This window comes from Neoarius graeffei, chromosome 5 (genome assembly GCF_027579695.1).
Source record: "Neoarius graeffei isolate fNeoGra1 chromosome 5, fNeoGra1.pri, whole genome shotgun sequence".
Lineage (NCBI taxonomy): Eukaryota > Metazoa > Chordata > Actinopteri > Siluriformes > Ariidae > Neoarius > Neoarius graeffei.
The window spans coordinates 112,024,912-112,052,185 of record NC_083573.1 but is presented as its reverse complement, the minus strand read 5'-3'; the positions used below and the strand labels follow the sequence as shown (position 1 = coordinate 112,052,185).

The 27,274-nt window shown below is 45.5% G+C and overlaps 1 protein-coding gene across 1 annotated transcript in view; it reads left to right on the top strand.

Annotated features, from left to right (window-relative positions):
* The first annotated feature begins 1,513 nt into the window (after positions 1–1,513).
* The window catches only part of LOC132887248 (putative protein MSS51 homolog, mitochondrial), a 64,689-nt gene continuing 38,928 nt past the window's right edge, over positions 1,514–27,274 (top strand). Inside the window, exons 1-4 of the mRNA XM_060922776.1 lie at positions 1,514–1,589; positions 3,266–3,433; positions 8,341–8,487; positions 12,604–12,728. Of these exons, the coding sequence (XP_060778759.1) occupies positions 3,276–3,433; positions 8,341–8,487; positions 12,604–12,728 (430 nt within the window). The 5' untranslated portion in view covers positions 1,514–1,589; positions 3,266–3,275. The remainder of the gene's footprint in view (positions 1,590–3,265; positions 3,434–8,340; positions 8,488–12,603; positions 12,729–27,274) is intronic.

The following is a 27,274-nucleotide window of genomic DNA, read 5'->3' as shown; positions in this document are numbered from 1 at the left end:
GTGCAGCGTGGAAGAATCAGCCGTTTACTGAACGTGCTCCTGTGGCTGATCAGCTCCTCATATAGAGGGTGGGAAGGGCAGTCTAAAATTGTCTTTATTTTGGACAGTGTCCTCTTCTCCAACACCACTGTCAGAGAGTCCAGCTCCACACCTACAACATGGCCGGCCTTCCTGATGATCTTATTGAGTCTGTTAGTGTCCTTCGCCCTCAAGCCGCTGCCCCATTGAAGAAGGTAGTAGTCATTGTTGGATGCCCATTCATCCAGTAGTTCCCCATTTTGGTCATTGGCTGAGTAGCCCAAGAAGAATGATGGCTGTTGAAGTCTCCACATGTACCTCTGGGTGTTGGTATGTGGGTAGTGCAGAGACAGGCCATATGGTCTTTGGGGGCTTGTAGACATTGGTGATAGTGATGTTCCCAGTCCTCACTGTAGTGGTGAAGCTCTTGTTTGAGCTAGATTCCTTCAGGACGCTGAAGTCTTCTATGCCATGCCTAATATAGGTGGCAATACCATATTTTTCATGGCACATTGCAGCCATATGCTTGTCACCATAGACATGGAACTTGGAAGCACACATCATACCAGCTATGTGTATTTCTTGAAGGAGAGCATCTACTTCAAGGTCTTTTGCAGATCTTGAGATGCAGTCATTCTTTGCCCTTGACAGTCTTTCAACATTCTGCTAGTAGATACGTTGAGCTTTCCCGATGTTCTGGGACCATTGGCCCTGAAAAGCACTATTTGGGTTATTAGTCACAATTGATATTGCCAATAGTGACAAAAGATAATCAAGCTAAAAATGTAGATCATGTGTAGATAGTGTAGGCAGTGTACATCGGTTTGATTGCATTCGTCAAGAACAGGGTGGACCACGTGAAGGTTGCAATCTCCCACCCCAGTCGAGCAGTGTGTTCTGTTCTGGATGATGTGTTTGTAACATAATTTGAATGATTAATTAATTTATTACCTGGCTCCATTTTAGACTAACCTATTATCTTAAATAGTACATATTTGTGTTTACCCAGATATTCATTTATGCATCTATCTCTCTCTCTCTCTCTCTCTCTCAATCCTGGGATGAGCACAAGACAGACTTTATGATTACTGCAGCAGCTCTTTTGGACAAGTCTACACAATTCAGGTAAGATTAAATACTGAGCAAAGGGTCAGATTTGAGCATGAACAGTTTTTGAGACATGCAAATCTTTAAGGCATCTGTGTGGGACTATTAAGGGCAGTAAAGTGTTAAGTGGCTAAAGAAGAGAGTATTTAGGGCAGTACAGCATTGGGTTGAAAATATTTAATATAGTAAAATGCTAGGGTGTAAAGATCCGTGGGATTTATGGTTGGCTATTTGAGATGAAGGTATTTAGGGCATTAAAGTGTTAAGTCAGTGAAGGCTGCTGATACTTAGGGCAGTAAAGTTAAGTTCAGGGCCAACAGAATGTTCTGGGGGGAGACTTTTTTGGAGGGTATAAAAGTCAGAGGAGTAACACTATCTTCCCCTACGTTACTGAACCTGGAGAAACAACAGGCTAAAAAAGGAGAGAGAGAGAGCAGATGTGTTAATTTGGAGTGAAGTATCCGGTGAGTAACTCCTGATTTATTTTTTTTTTAAGTTAAAAAAAAAATCTATCAAAACAAGTTAATCCATGTGAGTTTGTCCTGTTCATGTGCTACATGTCTGTGTGTGTGTGTGTGTTATAGTGTCAGTATGTTAGTGCAGTCAGGAACATTGTAGGTTTGGTCACAGCTTTAGTCTTAAGTGACTGTTTAAATGTCTTGTTCTCTAAATGTACAGGTTAGTTTACACACACATACAGATGGAAGGAAATCCTGTTGGTTCTGTTGAATATGGAAATTATGTAAATCAGACACTTACAACCTTCACATTCATCACATGTTGGAGTGTTTGAATGTTTGACAGCACTCTCCACCACCATCATCACAACACCTACTGAGGGAAGAATGGTGTCCATTGCTCCAGAACAGTTCCACAGACATGTCGAATGGGTTACAAGGAGCACTGAAGCTGTTCTGGTGGCTCGTGGTGGCCCGACCTCACTAACACGTTATGTTGGTTTTTCTGCATGAATACAAACGACCTTTAATTTATTCATCTTTAGTCAGTGATTTATTCTGGATTTGTGTCTGAAACCTGCATAACATCCACCAGTAAGCCTTTTTTCAGATGGATTTGTGTTGAACTGATCTCATCAGTGTATAAATGGGACTGTAGGCTTGCCATATAAGGTAAACCTGAAGTTGTTACAGTTCACCCGCAGCTTTCTTTCAGATCATTGTGTGTTTATCTCACAACCGCTGCTGGTGCTATTGCACTTGTTTTTAACCAAAATCCTATTTTTAAAAAATAACCCTCTTTAAAACATTTATGAACCACAAATAAGGTGGTGTGAATGCCAAAATTGAAATGTTTTATTTTGAAAGATGGACTAATCTTGCTAGCACATTAATACCAACTGCCCACATCCTAACCCCTTAAATCTTGAAATTATCTCTTAACAAGTTAAAATATCTTAAATGTGGTAAATTTATAGAGTATTTCCTATTATCAGGGAAACAATAAACCAAATCTAAGATATTAAACCTATTTTTAAATATATTTAACTCAATTTAAACTTGACATAGTCTTGTTCTTTTTAAGTATAAGCATTTATTTTCAAGATAGAAACTAAATTATTTGCTAACAGAAAAATAAACTGTAAAGCTTGAATTAAGCAACAGCATGTAAAAGATTTGATCTTATCAGAAAAATCAGATAAATTCCCCAGTATCATGGCAGGAGTTACTGATGGAAGTTCATTTCTGAGCTCAAAAGTGTGATTAGTATAGAATAGAGGTTTTAGGTTCAATGTTTTAATACAAATACAAAAGTCCTATTTCTTAATTTAAAACAGAAATTTTACCATTAGTACTTCTATATACATCTGATTCAGGGGCAGGGCTAATTATTAGGTCGATTATTAGTTATTAGTTCAATTTCTAGTAAATAAATTCCACAGCTTCAGCATATCATGTTTGAGATTACAGGATAACAATGTGGTATACAGAGGCTTTTAGCTTGCATTGATAAAACACATCTCTGACACTGAATCCCACTTGAGAATTTCAATTATTTTACAAACTTATTTTTTAATCTTTATCTGATTCACTTTCCTTTTCCCCAGTTTACTCAGGATTATGTTTGACACACAGGTCACTAGTTACAGCTCATATTTGTGTGGGTGTGTGTCCATCCACAGAGTGGTTAAAATGGCAGGTACAGTTCCAGAATTCCCAGAATCTTTTACGCTGAGTCCTGACAGTGTCTTCTCTGACCAGTTTGGATTCTTCTCTTTGGACTCAAACGTTCCTGGCCTCTCCAAAGTCATCCTGGACAACCTGAACATGAAGGACTACTCAGAGTACAGGTGTGTACACACACACACACACACACACACACACACACACACATTGTGCTGTTTGTATTGTTTTGTAGTACACACACTGTATTCATGTGAGGACTGGGTGATTGGGAGGACATTTGGTCTTTTTGGTCCTTACAGAAGGTCAAATACATCTGAGCACACACACATTTATATTTACATTCATGGCATTTTGCAGATACAAAACTTATGAGCAACTTAAGAATATCAACATCAGAGTCATTTCTGAATTCATTATAGTTTTAACATGAAGTCTGTTTTGTTGAAGTTATCAGCTGTTCAGTGATAGAGGGTCCAAAGACTATTCAAAGAAGAACATCCACAGCCATCTTTATGGTTTCTAAGTGGAACCATCCACAGTAATCTCAAGGTGATATGTAGGCTGTGCACATGTCCATCCTCAGCAGGAGCAAGTGGTTTTCAGGTGATGAGATGTAGGGCATCAGGATGAATCAGGCAGGTCTGGAGAGCAGAAGGGGTCAGGATCACTGGTATCTCAGAAGTAGCCTGTATTGCGAGAGAGAGGGAAAGAGAGAGAGAGAGATTGTTAGGTATGCTCATGGTTATGTAATGGTGAAGAACAGTGTATATCATGCGCAGAGTGCAAGCAGAGACTAACTATCACAGCATAACTAATACCCCATTCACACACTGAAAACTGTAAATTTCCCATTATTATGCAATAACGGTGTCCTGTGGGAATGTTCATCTCTCCCCTTATGATCTAGTAACATTCATGGTAATCTTGTTGGGCAGCATAGTGGTATAGTGGTCAGCACTGTCACCTCACAGCAAGAAGGTTCTGGGTTTGAACCCAGTGTCCGACGGGGGCCTTTCTGTGTGGAGTTTGCATGTTCTCCCCGTGTCTGTGTGTATTTCCTCTGGGTGCTCCGGTTTCCCCCACAGTCTAAAGACATGCGGTTAGGTTAACATGGGGTGGCCTTGGGAGGAAGTGCCCTTGAGCAAGGCACCTAACCCCCAACTGCTCCCTGGGTGCTGTAGCATAGCTGCCCACTGCTCTGGATGTGTGTGTGTACATGTGTATGTTCACGGTTTCAGATGGGTTAAATGCAGATGACAAATTTCACTGTACTTGAGTGTGGGAATCAGAACCATTGTATTTACATGTTGTGATGGTCATGATGTCAATGATGTCATATTGCAACAGAGCTACTCATACTGCCTCAGTGTACAACAACCAGCAGTAAACTCAAAACAAGTCAAGCTTATTTTTATAGCGCTTTTAACAATAGACATTGTTGCAAAGCAGCTTTATAGAATTTTAATGACTTTAAACAGGAGCTAATTTTATCCCTAATCTATCCCCAATGATGAAGCCTGTGGTGACAGTGGCAAGGAAAAACTCCCTCAGACGGCATGAGGAAGAAACCTCGAGAGGAACCAGACTCTAAAGGGAACCCATCCTCATTTGGGTGATAACAGATAAGATGATTATAACATTTTTAACAGTTTTAACATGAAGTTTGTTTCATTGACGTTATCAACTGTTCATTGATGGAGAATTGAGTGCAAAACTGTTCATGACAACTGCAGTCCTAAAGTTAGCAAGTCAACTGTAGTCCTCAGCCATAAATACTGTAAGTGTCCACAGCATCTTCCAAGTGTGACTTTCAACTGTCCACATGGGGTCATCCTCCACAGAAGCAATGTGATGAGACTCCAGCCAGACATAGGGCACCAGGATGGATCAGGCAGGTCCGAGGATCAGAAGAGATCAGCATCTCGATCTAATAGACCCCTTCGCAGTAAACGTCATTCATACGTAAGCGGAAATTGCGCGCGCAGCCTGGACCCAAAAAAGACTCAGAAATGCCTAGTTGTTGTGTTGTCGGGTGTCAGAATCATAGCAGTGATGGGGTTAAAATGTACAGAATTCCAGCAGGATCTCCCCCATTCCAAAAAAATCGCCGACGTCTATGGCTACAAGCCATCAAACGTGTAGACTGGGATGAAAGCACCATCAAAAATGCGCGGGTTTGCAGCGCCCACTTCATCATAGGTAAGATCAGGCTATTTATTAAATCTTTCTTTTTTATTCTTTCTAGTCTTCGTTTATTGATGTAGCAAAATACTTTGGTAACGTTTGTCTGATTAGCTGGGTCATAGTTACACAATGTAACGAATATTGTTAGCATGTTAACTTAGCTTTGCATGCAATTTTGTTTGTAGGAGAGGTCTCGCTTGACTCAAGCAGTCCAGATTTTGTGCCATCATTATTTGTGTATGCCGAAAATCACAATTTTAAAGCAAGGATGGAAAGGTAAAATTGTGTGCCCTCACTCTAAATGCCAACTTGCGTTGACTGCTCTAACCTAGCTCCCGCCCTGTTCAGTTTCATTTCTGCTCTCTGCCTCTCGCTTTTTACGCAGCTCCGATTTCTCTTAGCTGCACTCTTTACACTATCATTCCTTTCATGCCATTACCTCCTGCAAATTGCTGTTTAGTGTTGGTATTTGCTGTTGTAGCTAAAGCCACATTGCCATCACATCACTGGTATAATTTGATTAAAACAAAATGAATATGAATGTCCCATTGTTAATCAAGTTGTACATGCCCGCACATAACATAATCATATGCGTCTAAAGACTTGTAGGCACGAAGTTTTTCGTGGGTGTACACTGAAGTCTTGTCAGTAAGGTACGAGTATATATCTGGCCATTGTATACCAGGGAACTTACTAACATCGTCCGTCCACTCTTTAATTAAATACGGATCCGGTAGGCGATGTCCACTTGTTAGAGTTAACTTATTTATGTAGCATTCTCGATCTTGTAACGACAATTGTTTGGCATAATCTGACAGCTCATAATGCCGGTCTATGGGCAGCGCCATTGTTTCTGGGTCCAGGCTGCGCGCGCATCCTGGCAACGGTCGGTTTGTTTACAAACATGCGAAGGGGTCTATTGGGTAGTCACGCTTGAGGCGGAATGAGCCAGAATGCCGTCGGAATGAAAATTCTTCGTATATTCCGGGATATTTGAAGTGTATTCTAAAAAATTATGACTGCATTCTGAGTGCATTCCAAACATTCAGGCCCATTCTTGTGGCCAGCCCGAATGTTTTGCTCATGCTCAAAACATTCGAGGTGCATTTGAAGAGGAGAAATATCTAACGGCATTCGAAGTGTATTCTGACTGCATTCTAAATATTCTTACGGCATTCCAACAGTATTCAAAACATTCTGATCACATTCGAGGGAAAAATCAAAATGGCAAGCCACTTCAAATCCTGCCAGAATGTCCTGAATGTGACTCAACTGAGCCGGAATGCCGTCAGAATGAAAATTCTTCGTATATTCCAGGATATTCAAAGTACATTCCAAGTATTCGAGCTGCATTCTCTTTGAATTCTTAGATGTTCAAACATATTCGGCGGCTATTCCTGGAGCGTTCTGACTGCATTCGAGGTGAATTTTAACAGCATTTGAGGCACCTTCCGACCAGACTTCAGGTGGTATTCGGGTAGCAATTGAACCGCACTCGTACGGCATTCGAAGTGCATTCTTAATATTCTTACTGCATTCTAACAGCATTCTAGGTATTCCTACTGTGTTCCAACTACATTTGAACTGCATTCAAAAGCTAATACACCCGGAATGTGCAAGAATCATTCAAGGCAGGTTCGAAGCAACAAAGTTGTAAGAATGTTGGTCAGTTTGAAATTCCCGCCCAAATGTGGCACGAATTTTGAAAATGTTTTCATTCTGGCTGGTTCTGCTCGATTCCTGCTAATTCCGAATAAGTGTGACAGGGCCTTAAGCAAAACAACAAGCAAAGAAAACAGGGGTGGATATGGCTGGAAACTAGAATGACATTGAAATTAAAGAACTGTTAGTTGCTTGTGCCGAAGATGAAACTGCACATCAGATATCTGGTACTGTTCATGATGCTGTGGTATATGACATGATGCAAGCAAAATTCCTTTGTATTGTATAAATAAGATTTTGTGAAGCAGAAATGTTATAAATAGCCTTGAACATCACAAATGTTCAGAAACAGGAAGAGACTTTCTCAACAAATGTGATCCAGCTTGACTCATACCATGTTGCTAACTAGCTAATGTCTCAGCTTTTCACAACAATGGATTTGTCACTTCGTGAATTATACATCATATCCGGTCTCACATGGTATACACTCCATAGCATTCTGTTCAATCCAGTCAGGTGGGAATCAATATCTGTTACTTTTCCATTATGGAAGACTGAGTGGAAATGAACAGATGTTTATCTCATGTTGCTTTTACCTCATACATGGACAGGTTTCGATTGTGTTAGAGGCTTAAAAGGGACAGCCAGAAGGTAACACAGACATGAGGACACCCTAATGAGAGCATCCAAACATCTCAGTTCACCAGAACACTCTATGCCCATGAACCCTCCAGATCTCCAGATCTGCTCCTTTACCTCATAAAAAGCTAGGAAAGATTTCACACACGCACAAACACACAAATATTTAGTCTGAATTCCATCCATCCATTATCTGTAACCGCATATCCTGTACAGGGTTGCAGGCAAGTTGGAGCCTATCCCAGCTGACTATGGGTGAGAGGCGGGATACACCCTGGACAAGTCGCCAGCTCATCGCAGGGCTGACACACAGAGACAAACAACCATTCACACCTACAGTCAATTTAGAGCCACCAATTATCCTAACCTGCATGTCTTTAGACTGTGGGGGAAACCAGAGCACCCAGAGGAAATCCACACAGACATGGAGAGAACATACGAACTCTACAGAAAAAGGCCCCCGTTGGAGGTTGGGTTCAAACCCAGAACCTTCTTGCTGTGAGGCGATAGTGCGAACCACTACACCACTGTGCCATCTAGTCTGAATTCCAACTAATGAAATTTTGTCTGTCTGTCTGTCCCTCAGAGCGGCTCTGGAGGGCAGGGGGAAGGTCGGCTTCCGTTCTCATAAGGAGATGTTTCAGAGAATGGAGGAGACGTTTAAATTCTGTGCCTGCTGCTCTAAACTCCCCACTAATCTACCTGATCCTTCAGTGCTCAGACGCTGTGTCAAGTGAGTGTCATATTTTTAGTTGCATTTCATTTCTGTCTCTTCTCATAAGTATGATCATCACAAGATTTTCCTACTGTTGTAAAATCAGGTCAACATTAGAAGTGTCTGGAATTTAATGATAATTCCTTTATTGTCATTGCACAAATGTACAACAAAATTTAGTTCATCATAGGAGAGCAAATTTCATTTGGTGAAGTTCATCACCAAACAGCAGCCAAAAGAAGGAAGTGATGGCTCGTTTGTTAGATTTATAAACAACACATTTCAGAAACGAAATCAAATCATCAAACAGAACTTTGTACTTACAGTTTCACTCATAAATTGGTTTGAGTAAAAGTGTTAGCGCAGTGAGATTCAGAGCTGTCTGTGTGCAGGTTTCACAAACTCAGTACAATTATGACTATAATTATGATTACATTTTTTTCACTCCGACACATGCACTGCACAAATTGAAAACTGAATTTGAGGAGAATTATTTAATACTAGTGAAATGATCTTGCTGCATGGACAGATATTTTTACTTGATAAGACATCTGAGAATAAGTTGGTTGCAATCTAGAACTAGATTTACAGTAATCTCAGAATTGGTGTCTTGTATTCCTCTAATAAGAAGTGCTAGATCATTTCAACTATTCAAGATATTTTCACTTGGTAAGATATAATTTTTTGCAGTGGCACTGGGTACTTTTGAAATGATACAGCACATTTTACGAGCTTTATATTTGTTTGTGTTTTACAGAAATATGTGTTTAGATGAAATGCAACAAACTTTGTGTTAAAACCGTTTGTGGTCATAGAAATAGAAGAAGAATAAACCTTTGTCACATGCAAACTTCAAGCACAGTGAAATTCATCCTCTGCATTTAACCCATCTGAAGCAGTGAACACACACACACACACACACACACACACACACACACACAGAGCAGTGGGCAGCCACACTACATAAGTAGTGTACTTAGCTGTGTGTGTGTGTGTGTGTGTGTGTGTGTGTGTGTGTGTGTGTGTGTGTGTGTGTGTTTCTATAGTAACTGAAACATATTAATCCCACAGCTTTGGTCCACAGATATGTGACTATAAGAGATAAAGGTGTGGACAGGACTAAAGACAAAAGTCAAGGGCATAAAACACACACACACACACATCACTGTTTTAGAGCTCTATTATGTTCTCACACCTGTTTAGTGATCAAGTCTGAAACAAACCACACACACACACACACACACACACACACACAACCTTAGAACACTATGAACATAATAAATCAAAAATGACTAAAATGTAATTCACGTAGAATCAGCCTTCATCAGTCACGTGTGTTTACATCACTGAGGTGCCATTTTGGAGGTATTCTTACAGTGAGTGGTACAGTGAAAGTAGCAGCAGATAACTTTTATACTTTGACTTTTATACTCTTTGGTAGCAGTGAAAGCAGTAAAGCTTGAGAAGCAGAAGCAAAGTGAGAAGACACCATACCAAGACAAACTCAGCGAGGATGCCAGGGACCGTAATTCAGATAAATTGTCATCTGTTAACAACACTGATCCATACAACCTCACTGCAATAAGTTGGAGTGCTGAGCCCATATTCCTGCCTCCGTCCTCGTACTTGGATATGATTATCTTCTTTACAGTAGAAGTGCATTTACCTCTGACCCATTCAGAAACTATAAACCCCTTGAAGCCCACAGATTTTTCACCAATAAGTGGGCGCAGGATTTGTTTCCAGTGTGACACCACAGTCGTAACAGCGAAGATAAGCTGGCGGTAATCAATGAAACGTGTGCTGAACTCTAACGCAGGATGATTACATGATATTTTACAGTCTTCCCAAAACCAGATGAATCCGGTTCTGCTACCTTGCCTTGGTGTGTGTTTACTAGCATGGCTAATCCAAAAGACACATGGATATAACATTAATGTGAGCTACTGTAGAAGACAACAAACCAGCACATTTAGGAACTTTACTGAAACAACAAAAGTCTCTTACTTACCTGAAGAAAATGTTGGGAGCTAACAAACATGAATGGAGATATTTGGTGAAAGTGATGGTTTTCCCTGTCATTGACTTTTCTACCTTTTCCATTGTGGGATTTATTATTGCAACTTTTCACACAACACAGTTGCAGCATTTCACCAATAAAAGGAAGCAAACAAAAAGAAATTGTTTCAAGTTAACTACAGAGGGAAAACCTATAAATATTTTAATGGGGCCTCCACCACAGAATACCTTCAAAATGGCTGTTAACCCAAAATGCACTTTGGTATTACATCATCTGTCAAAGACCGAATATTCTCTGTTAGCATCTGTTAGCATGATGTTAGGGTGTCCTAGCATCACCTCTGCATTAGCCTAGCACTACCGCTCCATTAGCCTAGCACTACCGCTCCATTAGCCTAGCATCACCGCTCCATTAGCCTAGCATCACCGCTTCATTAGCCTAGCATCACCGCTCCATTAGCCTAGCATCACCGCTTCATTAGCCTAGCATCACCGCTCCATTAGCCTAATCACCTTTGCATTAGCCAAGTACCACCTCTGCATTAGCCTAGCATCACCTCTTTATTCGCCTAGCATTTGATATCCAAGCACCTATAACATGTCTTCTCCTAAACTATCGTATTAACAATTGTAGTTTGTTTGTTTTTGTTTACATCCACTTCTGACCACAGCATTATCTAAAAGATTAGACTTGAAGCTTCACCCACTTCACAATCCCATCATACTATGATATATTTTATATCATATTTTAGAATAATATATTTTGTTATTAATGAAATTTTGCATGAGTGTTCCTGTTCATTACAGAGACATTTCTCAAAACATTAATAATTATTGAATTATGTTAGTTTATATGAAAATGTTGTAAAATAATGTTTTCTTATTGAAACTCATTTTTAAAAATGTCAGTCTTTTTCTTAAGCATCACAATGAAACAGAATTTTATATTTTTCATTTTGACAACATTAAAACATTAGAATGTTTTTGTTTATGAAGTATGCAAATCTATGCATATTAAATTAAAGAAACCATATTTAAATTAATAAATAACACCGCCCTGCATCAGTTTTGCTAACTAAAAGGTGAAGAGTATTTTACACTAATTTTTTGGTGCTGATTTCAGGAAAAATGTAAGTTTGTTTCTCGCACGTCACATTTAGTGGCAATGTGTTCTCTGAGTGATTTAAAGGCATTTTTAGTGAGCAAGGTGACAGTCACAATAAAGAGAGATCTATGAGAAAGTCTTAACCTGTCATAGTTTAGCCAAGCCTTGTGCATATAAGGGTAGGGTTAGGGTTAACCCGAACCCTGATTATAATCATCTACTGAAGCTCAAGACCTGCAGAGAGACTGTCCCAGTGCAACCCACTCATGCAAGGCCAAGAAGAGGAAATTCACCCCTTAATTGTTAAATGTCACTGATGAGAAGATGATGGTGCCCTAATATTTAATGAAATATATCTACAGGACATGTATCAGATTTGTGTTTCATATTGCATGAAATGAAATGAAACGACAAACTTTTTTAAAATGTGCAGGGCAGTGTAATATTTTATGAAGTTCCAGTATAAATGAATACTTGTAGGAATATTTATTGTTTTGGAAACATTACTGTGAAAACTGTGATAATAATTGAGGAATGCACGAACGCAAAAAAAACTCTGAATTGTATTTAATATATACAGTACGTCAGGAGCAGAAGCAGTTCAACCACGGAAGTTAAATCTTAGCATGAAGGCAGCTGGTGTGATAAAGGTCATCATTTTAAGGTGTAAGGCCATCTGGCCCCTCTGAGATTAGCATCTGACTGGTGTAGAAATGTTGGACTCAGTGCTGTAATAAACAGTCATAAATACCCAACCACATTGTGCTGTCTCTGTCTCTGACCAACTAATAGAGTTTACAATCACTTGGCGCTGTTAGGACTTTGTCACATGCAGTGTGAAGTCATGCAGACAGGATAAAAAACTCTTAAACTGCTAAAACGATGAGGCCAGGTGCTAAAAAAAAGGACAAGATGTTTCTGGAAACTTTGACTCAATAATATTGCTCACCATTTGTCCAAACTCCAGTTCTTTATTCCCTCATCATCTGTCTCTGTGTCCTTTGTACAAGGTGTCTCAATGTGTATTACTGCAGTAAAGAGTGTCAGAAGAAGGACTGGAGTCTTCATAAGAAGTTCTGTAAGAAGCTGCGGATGGTTGCCATAGACAGGCTGGTAGACTGGCTGGTACATACAGGTGAGACTCGGAACGCGCATTCAATTCATACAGGTGAGACTCAGAAATGACTAATTTTTCACAACGCCATCAGGAGTCACAACTCCTGCAGTCATGTTACTCACTCAGGTCAGTGTGATGGCTGTGACTGAATACTGTCTGTAAGTGCTTTGTAGTTTGGCTCAAATCTACACACAGACCATCTGAAGAAGTCTGCAGGGTGTCCGCCAGTAAGACGGCTCCTGTACTTTGCTCTGATTATTTTCATCTGTCAAAACACCATTTCAGAGAGGAATGTGGATCTGAAGTAGGAACTCACTCTTACTGCACATGTGATGAGGAGAGAACTTCTCTCCGCTGACAAATTCCCAAAAGTTACAGTCCCTTGATCTGGCTTTCAGCTTGATGTCATTTGCAAATCAACCATCTCCATGTCAACTCTACTTGGCAAAGCAAATACTTGCAGGAATTTGGCTGATACCTGATCTCTATCAACGGGTTGAAATGAATGCAGCAATACCTTCCATGCCGTCTAACTCACCAAAGCACAGACTGAACTCTGTCACCACTTTGTCCAGGTGAGCACATCACTGCTCAGGATGAAAAGCATCCTTGTCCTCCTTCGATGGCCTGTGATATTATCTCTAGGTTGGAAAAGTGTGTCAGCCTCCCATTCTTTTGATATGGGGTCCAAACACCAAGCTTGACCTTGAATAATCCCTGCAGCACTTTGCTGTGATTCAACCACCAGACATCACCATGGAGAAGTCGGGCTCCATAAGTTGCATCGAGCTCATCCAATAATGCCTTGAATAAGCGATGCTGAAGCACATTTGCTCTCATTAAATTTATCAGTTTGGCCAACAGTGTCATGACATGAGAAAGTCCATGACCTTCCCAGCCTAGGCCTGCTGATAATAATTCACAAAGTCAGGAAAATCAAGGTCATTAGTGCAATAAAACCAGCACACATCATCAGTTGCAAATGCCACGAGTTGATGAATGTGGACATGTTGTTTAAACTCATTTGTGAATGTCCTCACCTCTCATTCTCTCCTTTAAGTGCAAAAGAGTGAGGAAGCCCTCTTTTGACATAAAATCCTGCGCAAAGTCATTTTGGCAAATACAACAAGCTGAGCTGTATCCATTCCATCCAGCAATTCAACAAGTCCTTTTACACTTGTTGATCCACATCCTCTGACAGTGACTCAACCCTCCTTGTCACTGTTGCAGGCCAAGTAGTACACGGTGGCGTAGTGGTTAGCACTATTGCCTCATAGCAAGAAGGTTCTGGGTTTGAGCCCAGTGGCCGACGGGGGCCTTTCTGTGTGGAGTTTGCATGTTCTCCCTGTGTCTGTGTGGGCTTCCTCCAGGTGCTCTGGTTTCCCCCACAGTCTAAAAAAAAAAACCCAACAACAACATGCAGTTAGGTTAACATGGGATGTCCTTGGGCTGAAGTGCCCAAGAGTGGCAGCGTGTATATATGCAGCAGCTTTGCTCTCCTATGATGAACTAAATTTTGTTGTGCAGTGGCAATAAAGGTATTCTATTCAACACCATGGAGAGTGGTACTGATGTCCTCATTTTTTTTTCTGAAGTAGTTTAAAACAATCTCTGTGGTTATGCACATTGCTTCCTTACATAAATCACCAGCTGTAAAAGGACTCTTCAACACAAGATGATGCTTTATATGGGTGACTGTTTGAATTTCTGGTGCTTGGTGTGGTGTTGCTGCAGATTTCCTCTTTTAGACAGTGCTTGTGTTTGGTGGTACATCATACATACACACTTTTTCATTCACCAAAGTAAAAAGAAATTCCTCTTCCCATTCTGAATGGAAATTGTACATTTTTGCCTTCTTTCATGAAGCCTCTGCCATGCTAGCTAACTCTTAGCTACCTCACAGGCTAATACCAGTGTGTGCTCTATACTGACATTTACAAGCATTAACATACTGGTATTCTTCTGTTCTCTCATTGGTCACTTTAATGCAGCTCCTTCATTGAAAATAAGAAAACAGCTGGATCAAGAGAAAGAGGGGCACTTGCACAACGGAACATTAATCAGGCATCATATATTTGTGTGTTTATTTTTACAGTTACAGGGAACATCTCAAAGCTCTACCAGTGGATTGTGATTGATGGGTTAGTGACTATGATATAATAGCATGAAGGTTAGCAAAGTAGTCTTGAGCCCGGTTTGATTCCCAGGACTGGCAGGAAAAATGTGAGATGAGTTACTGAATAAACAGCATTTTCCCTCTGTATCATGGCTAAAGTGCCCTTGAGCAAGGCACCTAACCCCCAACTGCTCCCTGGGTGCTGTAGTATCGAGGCCTACTGCTCCGGGTATGCATATGTTCACTGCTTTAGATGTGTTAAATGCACAGGAGAAATTTTGCTGTGCTTGAGTGTACATGTGAGAAGATAAAAATAAAGCCTTCTTAATTCACCACAGCAGGTGCCAAGCTGAATGTTTTTCATAAAATGCCCTGAAGAGGGAGCTAGGCTGCAGTGGTAGGGATGGAAAACTATGGGGTCGTGGCCCTGGGTCTCCATTTTGTGCATGTGTGTGTGAGAGAGAGAGGGTTTTCCTGAAGTCCCGCCAAAGATTGAGTGGGTGGTTTAGGCGGGGGTGCAGGGGGGTATGATGCCAAACTTGGTAGGAGATAGTAAGAGTGAAATGGAGGAGGAATCTCAGGGTCCAGGAGGTGGACGTGTAGGGGGAAGAAAAAGGGGAAGTGGTGGTGGTGGCGAAAGCCCAGTTCGTAAAGGTAGAAGAATTGAGGAAGGAGAATTAAAAGTTTTGATGAAATTTAATGCGGATATCTTTAAACATGACATTTCCAACCCAATACAGCTAAGTTGATTAAAGAAACTTTTGGAGAGGTGGCATCAGTGAGGTATATTAGCAACAACAAGGTCATAGTGTTTTGTAAGTCTCGTCTCGTCTCGTCTTCTTCCGCTTATCCAGGACCGGGTCGCGGAGGCAGCAGTCTAAGCATGGAAGCCCAAACTTCCCTTTCCCCAGACACCTCGGCCAGCTCCTCGGGAAGAACACCGAGGCGTTCCCAGGCCAGCCGAGAGACATAGTCCCTCCAGCGTGTCCTGGGTCTTCCCCGGGGCCTCCTCCCGGGGGGACATGCCTGGAACACCTCCCCAGGGAGGCGTCCAGGAGGCATCCGAAAAAGATGCCCGAGCCACCTCAGCTGGTTCCTCTCGATGTGGAGGAGCAGCGGCTCTACTCCGAGCTCCTCCCGAGTGACTGTGCTTCTCACCCTATCTCTAAGGGAGCGCCCAGCCACCCTGCGAAGGAAACTCATTTCAGCCGCTTGTATCCGCGATCTTGTTCTTTCTGTCATTACCCAAAGCTCATGACCATAGGTGAGAGTCGGAACGTAGATCGACCGGTAAATTGAGAGCTTCGCCTTTTGGCTCAGCTCCTTCTTCACCACGACGGACCGGTAAAGCGACCGCATCACTGCGGAGGCTGCACCGATCCGCCTGTCGATCTCACGCTCCATCCTTCCCTCACTCGTGAACAAGATCCCGAGATACTTAAACTCCTCCACTTGAGGCAGGACTTCTCCACCAACCTGGAGAGGGCAAGCCACCCTTTTCCGGTCGAGAACCATGGCCTCGGACTTGGAGGTGCTGATTCTCATCCCAGCCGCTTCACACTCGACTGCAAACCGCCCCAGTGCATGCTGAAGGTCCTGGTTTGAAGAAGCCAACAGGACAACATCATCCGCAAAAAGCAGAGATGAAATCCTGTGGTTCCCAAACAGGATTCCTTCCGGCCCCTGGCTGCGCCTAGAAATTCTGTCCATAAAAATTATGAACAGAACCGGTGACAAAGGGCAGCCCTGACGGAGTCCAACATGCACTGGGAACAGGTCTGACTTACTGCCGGCAATGCGAACCAGACTCCTGCTCCGTTCGTACAGGGACCGGACAGCCCTTAGCAAAGAGCCCCGAACCCCATACTCCCGAAGCACCCCCCACAGAATACCACGGGGGACACGGTCGAATGCCTTCTCCAGATCCACAAAGCACATGTGGACTGGTTGGGCAAACTCCCATGAACCCTCGAGCACCCTATGAAGGGTATAGAGCTGGTCCAGTGTTCCGCGACCAGGACGAAAACCGCATTGTTCCTCCTGGATCCGAGGTTCGACTATCGGTCGAATTCTCCTCTCCAGTACCCTGGAGTAAACTTTCCCTGGGAGGCTGAGAAGTGTGATTCCCCTATAATTGGAGCACACTCTCCGGTCCCCTTTCTTAAAAAGAGGGACCACCACCCCAGTCTGCCACTCCAGAGGCACTGTCCCCGACCGCCACGCGATGTTGCAGAGGCGTGTCAACCAAGACAGCCCCACAACATCCAGAGACTTGAGATACTCAGGGCGGATCTCATCCACCCCCGGTGCCTTGCCACCGAGGAGCTTGCAAACCACCTCAGTGACTTCGGCTTGGGTAATGGACGAGTCCACCTCTGAGTCATCAGCCTCAGTCTCCTCAGTGGAAGACATGACGGTGGGATTGAGGAGATCCTCAAAGTATTCCTTCCACCGCCCGACAATGTCCCCAGTCGAGGTCAACAGCTCCCCACCCGCACTGTAAACAGTGTTGGCAGAGTACTGCTTCCCCCTCCTGAGGCGCCGGACGGTTTGCCAGAATTTCTTCGAGGCCGACCGATAGTCCTTCTCCATGGCCTCCCCGAACTCCTCCCAGTTCCGAGTTTTTGCCTCCGCAACTGCCCGAGCTGCAGCACGCCTGGCCTGCCGATACCCGTCGGCTGCCTCAGGAGTCCCGGAGGTCAACATGGCCCGATAGGACTCCTTCTTCAGCTTGACGGCATCCCTTACTTCCGGTGTCCACCACCGGGTTCGGGGATTGCCGCCACGACAGGCACCGGAGACCTTGCGGCCACAGCTCCGAACAGCTGCGTCCACAATGGAGGTAGAGAACATGGTCCACTCAGACTCAATGTCCCCCGCCTCCCTCGGAAGCTGGGAAAAGCTCTCCCGGAGGTGGGAGTTAAAGACCTCCCCAACAGAGTGCTCGGCCAGACGTTCCCAGCAGACCCTCACCATACGTTTGGGCCTGCCAGGTCTGTCCAGCTTCCTCCTCCGCCAGCGGATCCAACTCACCACCAGGTGGTGATCAGTTGACAACTCAGCCCCTCTCTTCACCCGAGTGTCCAAGACATAGGGTCGGAGATCAGATGACACGACTACAAAGTCGATCATCGACCTCCGACCTAAGGTGTCCTGGTGCCACGTGCACTTATGGACACCCCTATGCTCGAACATGGTGTTCGTTATGGACAAACTGTGACTAGCACAGAAGTCCAATAACAAAACACCACTCGGGTTCAGATCGGGGAGGCCGTTCCTCCCAACCACGCCCCTCCAGGTGTCACTGTCATCGCCCACGTGAGCATTGAAGTCCCCCAGTAGCACAATGGAGTCCCCAGTCTGAGCACCCCTCAGTACCTCTCCCAGGGACTCCAAGAAGGCCGGATACTCTATACTGCTATTTGGCCCGTAGGCACAAACAACAGCAAGAGCCCTCTCCCCAATCCGAAGGCGCAGAGAGGCGACCCTCTCGTTCACTGGGGTAAACTCCAACACATGGCGGCTGAGCTGGGGAGCTATAAGGAAGCCCACACCAGCCCGCCGCCGCTCACCATGGGCGACTCCAGAGAAGTGGAAAGTCCAGCCCCTCTCGAGGAGCTGGGTTCCAGAGCCCAAGCTGTGCGTGGAGGTGAGCCCGACTATCTCTAGCCGGTACCTCTCAACCTCCCGCACAAGCTCAGGCTCCTTCCCCCCCAGCGAAGTGACATTCCATGTCCCAACAGCCAGCCGCTGTGTCCGGGGGTCAGGTCGTCGAGGCCCCTGCCTTCGACTGCCACCCAATCCACACTGCACCAAACCCCTACTGCTACCTCTGTGGGTGGTGAACCCACAGGAGGTCGGGCCCACGTCGCCTCTTCGGGCTGAGCCCGGCCGGGCCCCATGGGCAAAGGCCCGACCACCAAGCGCTCGCATACGAGCCCCAACCCCGGGCCTGGCTCCAGGGTGGGGCCCCGGCTGCGTCCTACCGGGCGACGTCACGGTCCTGGATTTTTTCTCCATAGGGGTTTTTTGGTGAACTGCTCTTGGTCTGGCCTGTCACCTAGGACCTGTCTGCCTTGGGAAACCCTAACAGGGGCATAATGCCCCCGACAACATAGCTCCTAGGATCATTCAAGCACACAAACCCCTCCACCACAATAAGGTGGCAGTTCTAGGAGGGGTTTTTGTAAGTCTAGCGAGCAAAAACAGAAGGCTTTACAATTGCGTAAGCTGGGGAAAGAGGATGTGGAATGTATGGAGGTAGGGGTGAGAGATGGAGTAAGAGGAGTCATTACTGGTGTCCACACGAATATTTCAGAAGAGGTATTGAAAACTTGTATGGAGGGAGGGACACTAGTGAAGGCTACTCAGTTCTACACTAACAAGGGGGGAAAAGGTTCCAAGCATGACCATCTTGCTGCATCTCGGTGAACTGCAGCATGTGGATGTTGCTAGCCTGGGCCCGCCCATCCTAAGTGTGACGCAACACGGGGGCCTGTTGCGAACTTAGTCTGGCAAGGCAAGCTATCTCCAGCTCTTCCAAGCTCCCGAAAAATCGGGAGCCAATCAACTTTGAGCATCTCCAACGGCCCTGGGTAGAGGCGTGTTCAAGGCAGTGACGTAGTAGAACTGCGACCGGAAGCCATAGATTGTTTACAGAATCTATGCCGGAAGCGCTTCATTCACTAGAAACATTACGAACATGGAGCAGCGGCAAGCCTTTGACACAGCGGTAGATGCTGTATTGAAAGCATTCAACGGGAAGTTCTCATTGAAAACAGAGTAAAGAGCAGCCCTGGAGGTATTTATTCTCCTCCTCCTTCTTCCTCTTACTCAAGCAGTTTCCGTCGCATCACATATGTCAGAGGAAAGAGTGATGTGATTGGTTTAAGCTTCGTCACAGCCTTTTCTGGCTTCGACCAGTAGCAAACTGAGGCATTTCAGGGAGGCGGGTCAACCATGCGCTTTGGGAAATGGTTGGGCTTAATATCTTTGCCAGACCAATGCTCGCAGAGCTTTGAAGTTGCGTTAGCCAGACTTTTGTGAAAGGTGGTTTATCTTACAGGGAATTAATAGTGAGTGAGGATAGTGAGTGTGTGGCTGTGGAAATGTGGTGGACAAGAGGGGATAGCATCATAATAGTTCATTTTTATAATCCCTGTGATGATTTTAACAGTGGCGTATTTGGAAAGAGTGATACAGAGAGAGGGTGGTGTGGTGTGGGGATTTCAATGCACATAATTCTCTGTGGGGTAGCGATACCACTAATAGGAATGGGGAAGTTGTAGAGGAGTTCATGGATATTGAATCACTTATATGCCTAAATGATGGGCGAGGCACCAGAGTGAATGTTAGAACTGGAGCACTATCAGCACTTGATCAAACATGTGTATCCAGTACATTAGCTGGGTTAAGTGAGTGGGATGTATGGGAGTATTCCAATATAGGAAGTGATCATTTCCCTTTAATCTGCAAAATAGCTATAGATGTAAGCAGAGAGGTGGATTGGTCTCCAGGGAGGTGGCATTCGAAAGAAGCAAACTGGGAGTTGTTTAATGAAGTTTGTGAAACCAGAGTAAACCAGGTACAGATCACAGGAGAGGTCAATGATATGGTAAGGAGCCTGGCTGATACTGTATGTTTCTAGCTGCAGCTGCAGTCCCCAGATCCCAAGGGAGAGGGAGGAGAAAGATAGTGCCATGGTGGACTAAGGAGTGCACTGAGGCAATCCAAACACATAAGGCATTTAGGGTGTTGCGAATGACACTCACCCCTGAGAAAATGGTGTAATATCAGAGTGCAAAGGCAAGAAAGGTTATTAAAGATGTGAAAAAGAAATGTTGGAGGGAGTATTGTAGTCAACTTGGAACATATGTCCAGATAGAACAGGTGTGGGGTATGGTCAAGAAGATGATGGGGTATTTAGAGGAAGAAAAATTCCTGTTTTGGTTGAGGGAAATAGTGAGGCAAGCTCAGCAAAGGATAAAGCAGAGCTGTTGAGGACTGCATTTGCCAAAGCTCATAGCTCAAGTAATTTGGGTGAACAGTGGGTGGAGCGGAGACAAACAACCCTGAGAGAGTGGGGCAATGTGTGTGAAAAACAGACTGCAGCAGTGCTATGGATAGTGATATTACACTATTTGAGCTTAAAAGTGCCCTCATTAACACCTCCAATACTGCACCAGGTCAGGATGAAGTGTACTACATAATGTTGAAGCATGTATCTGATGTAGTGCTTAATAAGGTAGTGGAAGCATTCAATAGAATATGGTCAGAAGGAAAGGTGCCAGCTGTGTGGAAGCATTCCCTAGTCATTCCAATAGCCAAGCCAGGGAAAGACCCTTCAAAGGTAACTAGCTACAGGCCTATTGCACTTGCGTCTAATTTGTGTAAACTGATGGAGAGAATACTGGTTAACAGGTTAACATATTTTATGGAAAGCAAGGGGCTGTCTGCAGGATACCAGAGTGGGTTTAGGAAGGGAAGGTCTACTCTGGATGCCATGATCAGACTTGAGACTGACATTAGGAAAGCCTTAGCCATGAAATAGGTCCTTGTGGCTGTCGTCTTTGACATAGAGAAGGCTTATGACATGCTGTGGAAGGAGGGCCTCATGATGCAGCTGAAAAAGCTTGAGGTAGGAGGGAAGCTTTTTAACTGGATATTGAGTTTCTTATTTGGGCGTACAATCCAGGTGAGGGTGGGGGCAGATGTATCTACTGTGATCGAGGTGGAAAATGGCACACCCCAGGGTAGCGTTATCAGCCCTGTTATTCAACATCATGATAAATGATGTATATAGGAGTGTAAGCCCAGACATAGAGGTTTCATTATATGCAGATGATGGGGCCTTGTGGAGGAGGGGAAGGAACATTAACTTTGTGGTCAGTAAGATCCAGCAAACGATTGAGGCAGTTGTAGGATGGGCTGGTGACTGGGGATTTAGATTCTCAGTAGCAAAAACCTATTGTGAATTTTTTACAAATAGGACAGTCGCTGATGATGTTAAACTATACCTGTATGGGGACCCACTGGAAAGGGTGGAGATTGCCAGGTATCTAGGACTTTGGTTTGATAAAAGGCTCACATGGAAAGCTCATATTGATAAATTGGAGACAAAGTGCAAGAGAGTATTAAACGTGATGAGATGTCTGGCAGGGATGGAATGGGGGGCAAGCTGATCCTCATTAATGACACTATATATTATGCTCTCTTGCGTTCAGCAATGGATTATGGTAGCTTTGTCTATGGATCTGCATCTGATTCTCAACTCATGAAGCTGGAGAGAAGACAGTCACGAGCACTGAGGCTTTGTTGTGGAGCGCTTAAGTCTTCCCCAATAGGGAGTCTACATGTGGAGCTGGGAGAGATGCCTTTAGCATTAAGGAGGAAGAAGTTGTCCTTAGCTTACTGGTCAAACCTGGAAGGCCACAACCAAGGTAATCCTGCTAAAAAAGTGAAAGAGCCATGCTGGGAGTATGAGGCCAAAAAGGGCAAGGGATTTGGGTGGAGGGTGAGGGAATGGGTACAGGAAGTGGGATTGAAAGAGGGAATGGTTAGCCCGACAATAGCTATATCACCAGTGCCACCTTGGTTATTCCCCCTACCTTTAGTGGACATGAATATATTGGAGTATGCAAAGGAAGAACAAGAGAAGCAATATGTGGCTGGTTTTGTATTAGACCATATTTTGGGTGCATATGCAAGTCATGTCCAGATTTATACAGATGGATCGAAGGATGCTGCATCTGGGAAAACTGCAGCTGCCATGGTTGTGAAGGGGATGGGTGTTGGTGCCTCCTGGAGGCTGACAGATGAGGTGTCTGTGTACACCACTGAGATCATTGCCATCATTAAAGCACTAGAGTGGGTTGAAGAGACTGGGCAAATGAAGGTGTTAATATGCTCTGACTCTGCAGCAGTGTTGGGTAGTATACAGTCACATAGATCCTGTAGACTGGATTTACTATATGAAGTGTATTTATGCCTGTATAGGCTGGAGCAGAGAGGTGCCTCTGTATGTTTCTTATGGATCCCAGCTCATGTGGGGATATGGGGCAATGAAAAAGCAGAGGACCTTGCAAAAAAAGCCCTAGAGAGACCAGATCCACAGGTCGATATTAAGCTTGGGAGGGGGGAGGTAAAAGTTTTTATTAGGAAGGCCATGACAAGGCAATGACAGACCCAGTGGAACACAAGTTCCAAAGGCAGGCACCTGTATAATATCTACAGAGAGGTTGGGAGAGAAGCCATAGTAGGAGGGTGCAGGAGAGATGAAGTCGTCATTGCCAGGCTTAGAATTGGTCATACACTGCTGAACAACACCCAGTGCAGGGTTGGTAGGGCAGAGACAAGAAATTGCATGTGGTGCCCAGATCAAGAGGAGACGGTGCAACATGTATTGTTTATGTCCTAGGTACCAGTGGCACAGGGAGAAATGGAAAGATAAATTGCAAAGAGCTGGATGCTCAGACTTTAGTCTAACTTCAATTCTGGGATATGGAATTAGGCCAGGGGAACTGATCAGGTTCCTTAAGAGTGCAGGGCTATACGTGAGAATTTAAATGCACTTAAATGTAGGGAACTGTAGGTGGTGGTATGCACCTGAAGGTGTAACCCGCCATTAACCAAAAGAAGAAGAAGTGGGAGCTAACACAACAGCCTGAACATAAAGTGCAAAAAAAATGAATGAAAGGAGTTCACATTCCCTTGTTTGCTCCGTTAATTTTGTCTGTAACGATCTGCCAGATGTAATTACAAATCTGTTTACTGTGTTTGTGTTTATTTTGCTGTGTTTACAGACAGTGGCATCTTTGTAGATTGTAATTTTAAACCATGCAAAGGGTAGTTTTGTGATTTCAGTGGTTTCTATGGCAGTTACACCTTCCTAATGCACACAAGTGAAAATAAATAAACTCGGACATAAAAGAAGGAATTAGATGCATTGCTGCTGCTGCCAGTGTAAACCAAAATACTTTGTAAAATGATACTGTGGCAGCGGGGGCGTGGTCAAGCATCAGTCTGTGACCGGAGGGCGGAGTCAGGGAAGGTAAGTGGCAGAATCACTGCGCCTGATGTTTATTAACGTGTTTGTGTGTCTTCCCCAGTGACCGCGCCCTATTTAAAGAGAGAGAGAGAGAGAGAGAGAGAGCAGAGGAGGAGAGCTCTCTCCCCAAACAGATGAGACGTGTGTGTGTGTGTGTGTGTGTGCGCGCGCGCACGTGGCTGGAGAGTATTGCAACTGAAAAGTGCAAAATAAAAGAGTTTTGTGAACTCAGTTCTGGCCTGCCATCCTTCTGTGCTCCTCCCACACATACGAACTGTCACAGTGGTGCTGAAACCTGGGATCGAAGCACAGAAAAAGAACAGCCCCATGGAGTCCTCCCCCTTCGCGGACCTGGTCCACGCCCTCGCCACGGCCCAGCAGAGCCAGCACCAGGCACTAGTCGCCCTCCAGAAGGAGCAAGAACGATGGTTCGAGGCCCTGGTGTTGGCACAGCAGGAAGATCGACAGGCGTTACAGCACCTCCTCGTGTCGGCGGGGTCCACCACCTCCACCGCCGTGGCCCCTTCCCCCCTCACCCTAACTAAGATGGGCTCGCATGACGACCCCAAGGCCTTCCTCATGCTCTTCGAGCAGGCAGCAGAGGCCTCGGGCTGGCCGGTGGAACAGCGCGCGGCGCGCCTCCTCCCCCTGCTAACAGGCAAGGCGCAGCTGGCTGTGCTACAGCTCCCCGCCGACCAGTCTACGCGGACCTTCACCAGGCTATCCTCCAGCGTGTGGGGTGCACCCCCGAACAGCAGCGACAGCACGTCCGCGCTCTGCACCTGGAGGAAGTTGGCCAGCCATTCGCGTTTGGCCAGCAACTCCGGGATGCCTGCTGGCGGTGGTTGAAGGCCGACAACTGCGATGCCGAGGGAATCATCGATCAGGTGGTACTGGAGCAGTTCATCGCCCGTCTGCCGGAAGAGACTGCAGAGTGGGTCCAGTGCCACTGCCCGGTGTTGCTGGATCAGGCCATCGAGCTGGTGGAGGACCATTTGGCGGCTGTTCCGACGGTGGGACAGCAGACGTCCTCTTCTCCCCTCTCCTCTCTCTCCCCTTCTGTGTCCCGTCCTTGCCCAGTTCCCCCACCGTGGAGACGGGGGCCAGCTCCACCCCAGCTGGCCCACCGCACCCGCGGTGCCCTCCCGTTTCCCCCTTCTGTGTCTGTCTCTTCCCCCCCCTCGGGTGAGTGAGCCCCAGAGCGCCGGTGCAGAAAGGAAGCCCGGGCCAGTTTGCTGGCGCTGCGGGGAGCCGGGGCACCTCCAACAGCAGTGCTCGGCAATGGAGGTGGGCGTGGTGGTTTGGATCCCCGATGCGCCAGGAGCCGCCCTCGATCAAGCCGGAGCATATCGCATACCGGTGAGTGTCCAAGGGGATACATATCAGGCATTAGTGGACTCTGGCTGTAATCAGACCTCAATTCACCAAAGCCTGGTGCAAGACGAGGCATTGGGGGAGCACAGTTGGTGAAGGTGTTGTGTGTGCACGGGGATATTCACAACTACCCTTTAGTGTCGGTCCACATTCTTTTTCGAGGGGAAAAATTTAGAGTAAAGGCGGTGGTTAATCCTTGTCTTACCCACTCGATAATTTTGGGGACTGATTGGCCGGGATTTGGGGAGTTAATGAGTCATTTAGTGAAGAGTGGGTCCTGCCGTAGTTCAGCAGGGGGAGGTCCCGGTGTCACATTGGCGGGAGCAGCTGTCACAGAGCCGTCTATGTCATCTCTGCGTCAGAGTGAGGAGCAGCAGGCCCCTCCTTCTATTGGGGAATGCCTCGTGGATTTTCCATTAGAGCAGTCGCGAGACGAGACTCTGCGGCATGCGTTTGACCAAGTGAGAGTAATCGATGGTCAAACGTTCCAGCCAAACGCCACCCCGTCCTTCCCCTATTTTTCTATTATACAGGACAGATTATACTAAGTGACGCAGGACACTCAGACTAAAGAACAAGTCACACAGCTTTTGATTCCAAAGAGCCGCCGGGAATTGGTATTCCAGGTGGCTCACTTTAATCCCATGGCTGGACACTTAGGGCAGGACAAGACACTAGCCCGAATAATGGCCCGGTTCTATTGGCCAGGGATTCACGCCAATGTCCGTAAGTGGTGTACAGCGTGCCGCGAATGCCAGTTAGTAAATCCAGTGGTCATTCCAAAAGCGCCTTTGCGCCCCCTCCCATTAATCGAGACCCCATTCGAAAGAATTGGGATGGATCTCGTCGGGCCATTAGATCGGTCAACACGAGGGTATCGCTTTATTTTAGTTCTGGTGACTATGCAACGCGATACCTGGAAGCAGTGCCTCTTCGCAATATCTCAGCACGCAGTATTGCGGAAGCGCTCTTCCGCGTCATCTCCCGATTTGGAATCCCCAAAGAGATTCTGACTGACCAAGGCACCTTGTTTATGTCACGCACACTGAACGAACTGTATGGGTTATTAGGAATTAAGCCAATCCACACCAGTGTTTATCACCCACAAACGGATGGTTTAGTTGAACGGTTCAATCGCACCCTCAAAAATATAATTAAAAAATTCGTAAGTGAGGACGCACATAATTGGGATAAATGGCTCGAAACCTTATTTGCAGTGCAAGAGGTCCTACAAGCCTCCACGGGGTTCTCCCCATTCGAATTGTTATATGAGCATAAGCCGCGCGGCATTCTAAATGTGCTGCGAGAAAATTGGAAGGAAGGACCTTCACCAAGTAAAAATGAAATTCAATACGTTATTGATCTGCGTGCAAAATTCCACACACTCACGCACCTAACCCAGGAGAATTTGCAGCAGGCCCAAGAACGGCAAACCCGCCTGTACAACAGGGGTACGCGCCTTAGGGAGTTCACACAGGGAGATAAAGTACTCATACTGTTGCCCACATCGAGCTCCAAATTGATCGCCAAGTGGCAAGGACCCTTTGAGGTCACACGGCGAGTCGGGGACGTCGACTACGAGGTGAGGCGAACGGACAGGGGTGGGGTGCTACAGATTTACCACCTCAATCTGCTCAAACTCTGGAACGAGGAGGTCCCCGTGGCATTGGTGTCGGTGGTTCCGGAGAAGGCGGAGCTGGGGCTGGAGGTTCAAAGGGGAACATTGGCATCGCGTACCTCTCCGGTACCCTGTGGAGACCACCTCTCCCCAACCCAACTCGCGGACGTTGCCCAGTTGCAGACCGAATTTTCGGACGTGTTCTCACCCCTGCCCGGCCGCACCGACCTCATAGAGCATCACATTGAGACGCCCCCAGGGGTGGTAGTGCGCAGCCGCCCTTATAGGCTACCCAAACACAAGAAAAAAGTGGTTCGGGAAGAACGCGAGACCATGCTCGAAATGGGCATCGTTGAGGAGTCCCACAGTGACTGGAGCAGCCCGGTGGTCTTGGTACCCAAGGCCGACGG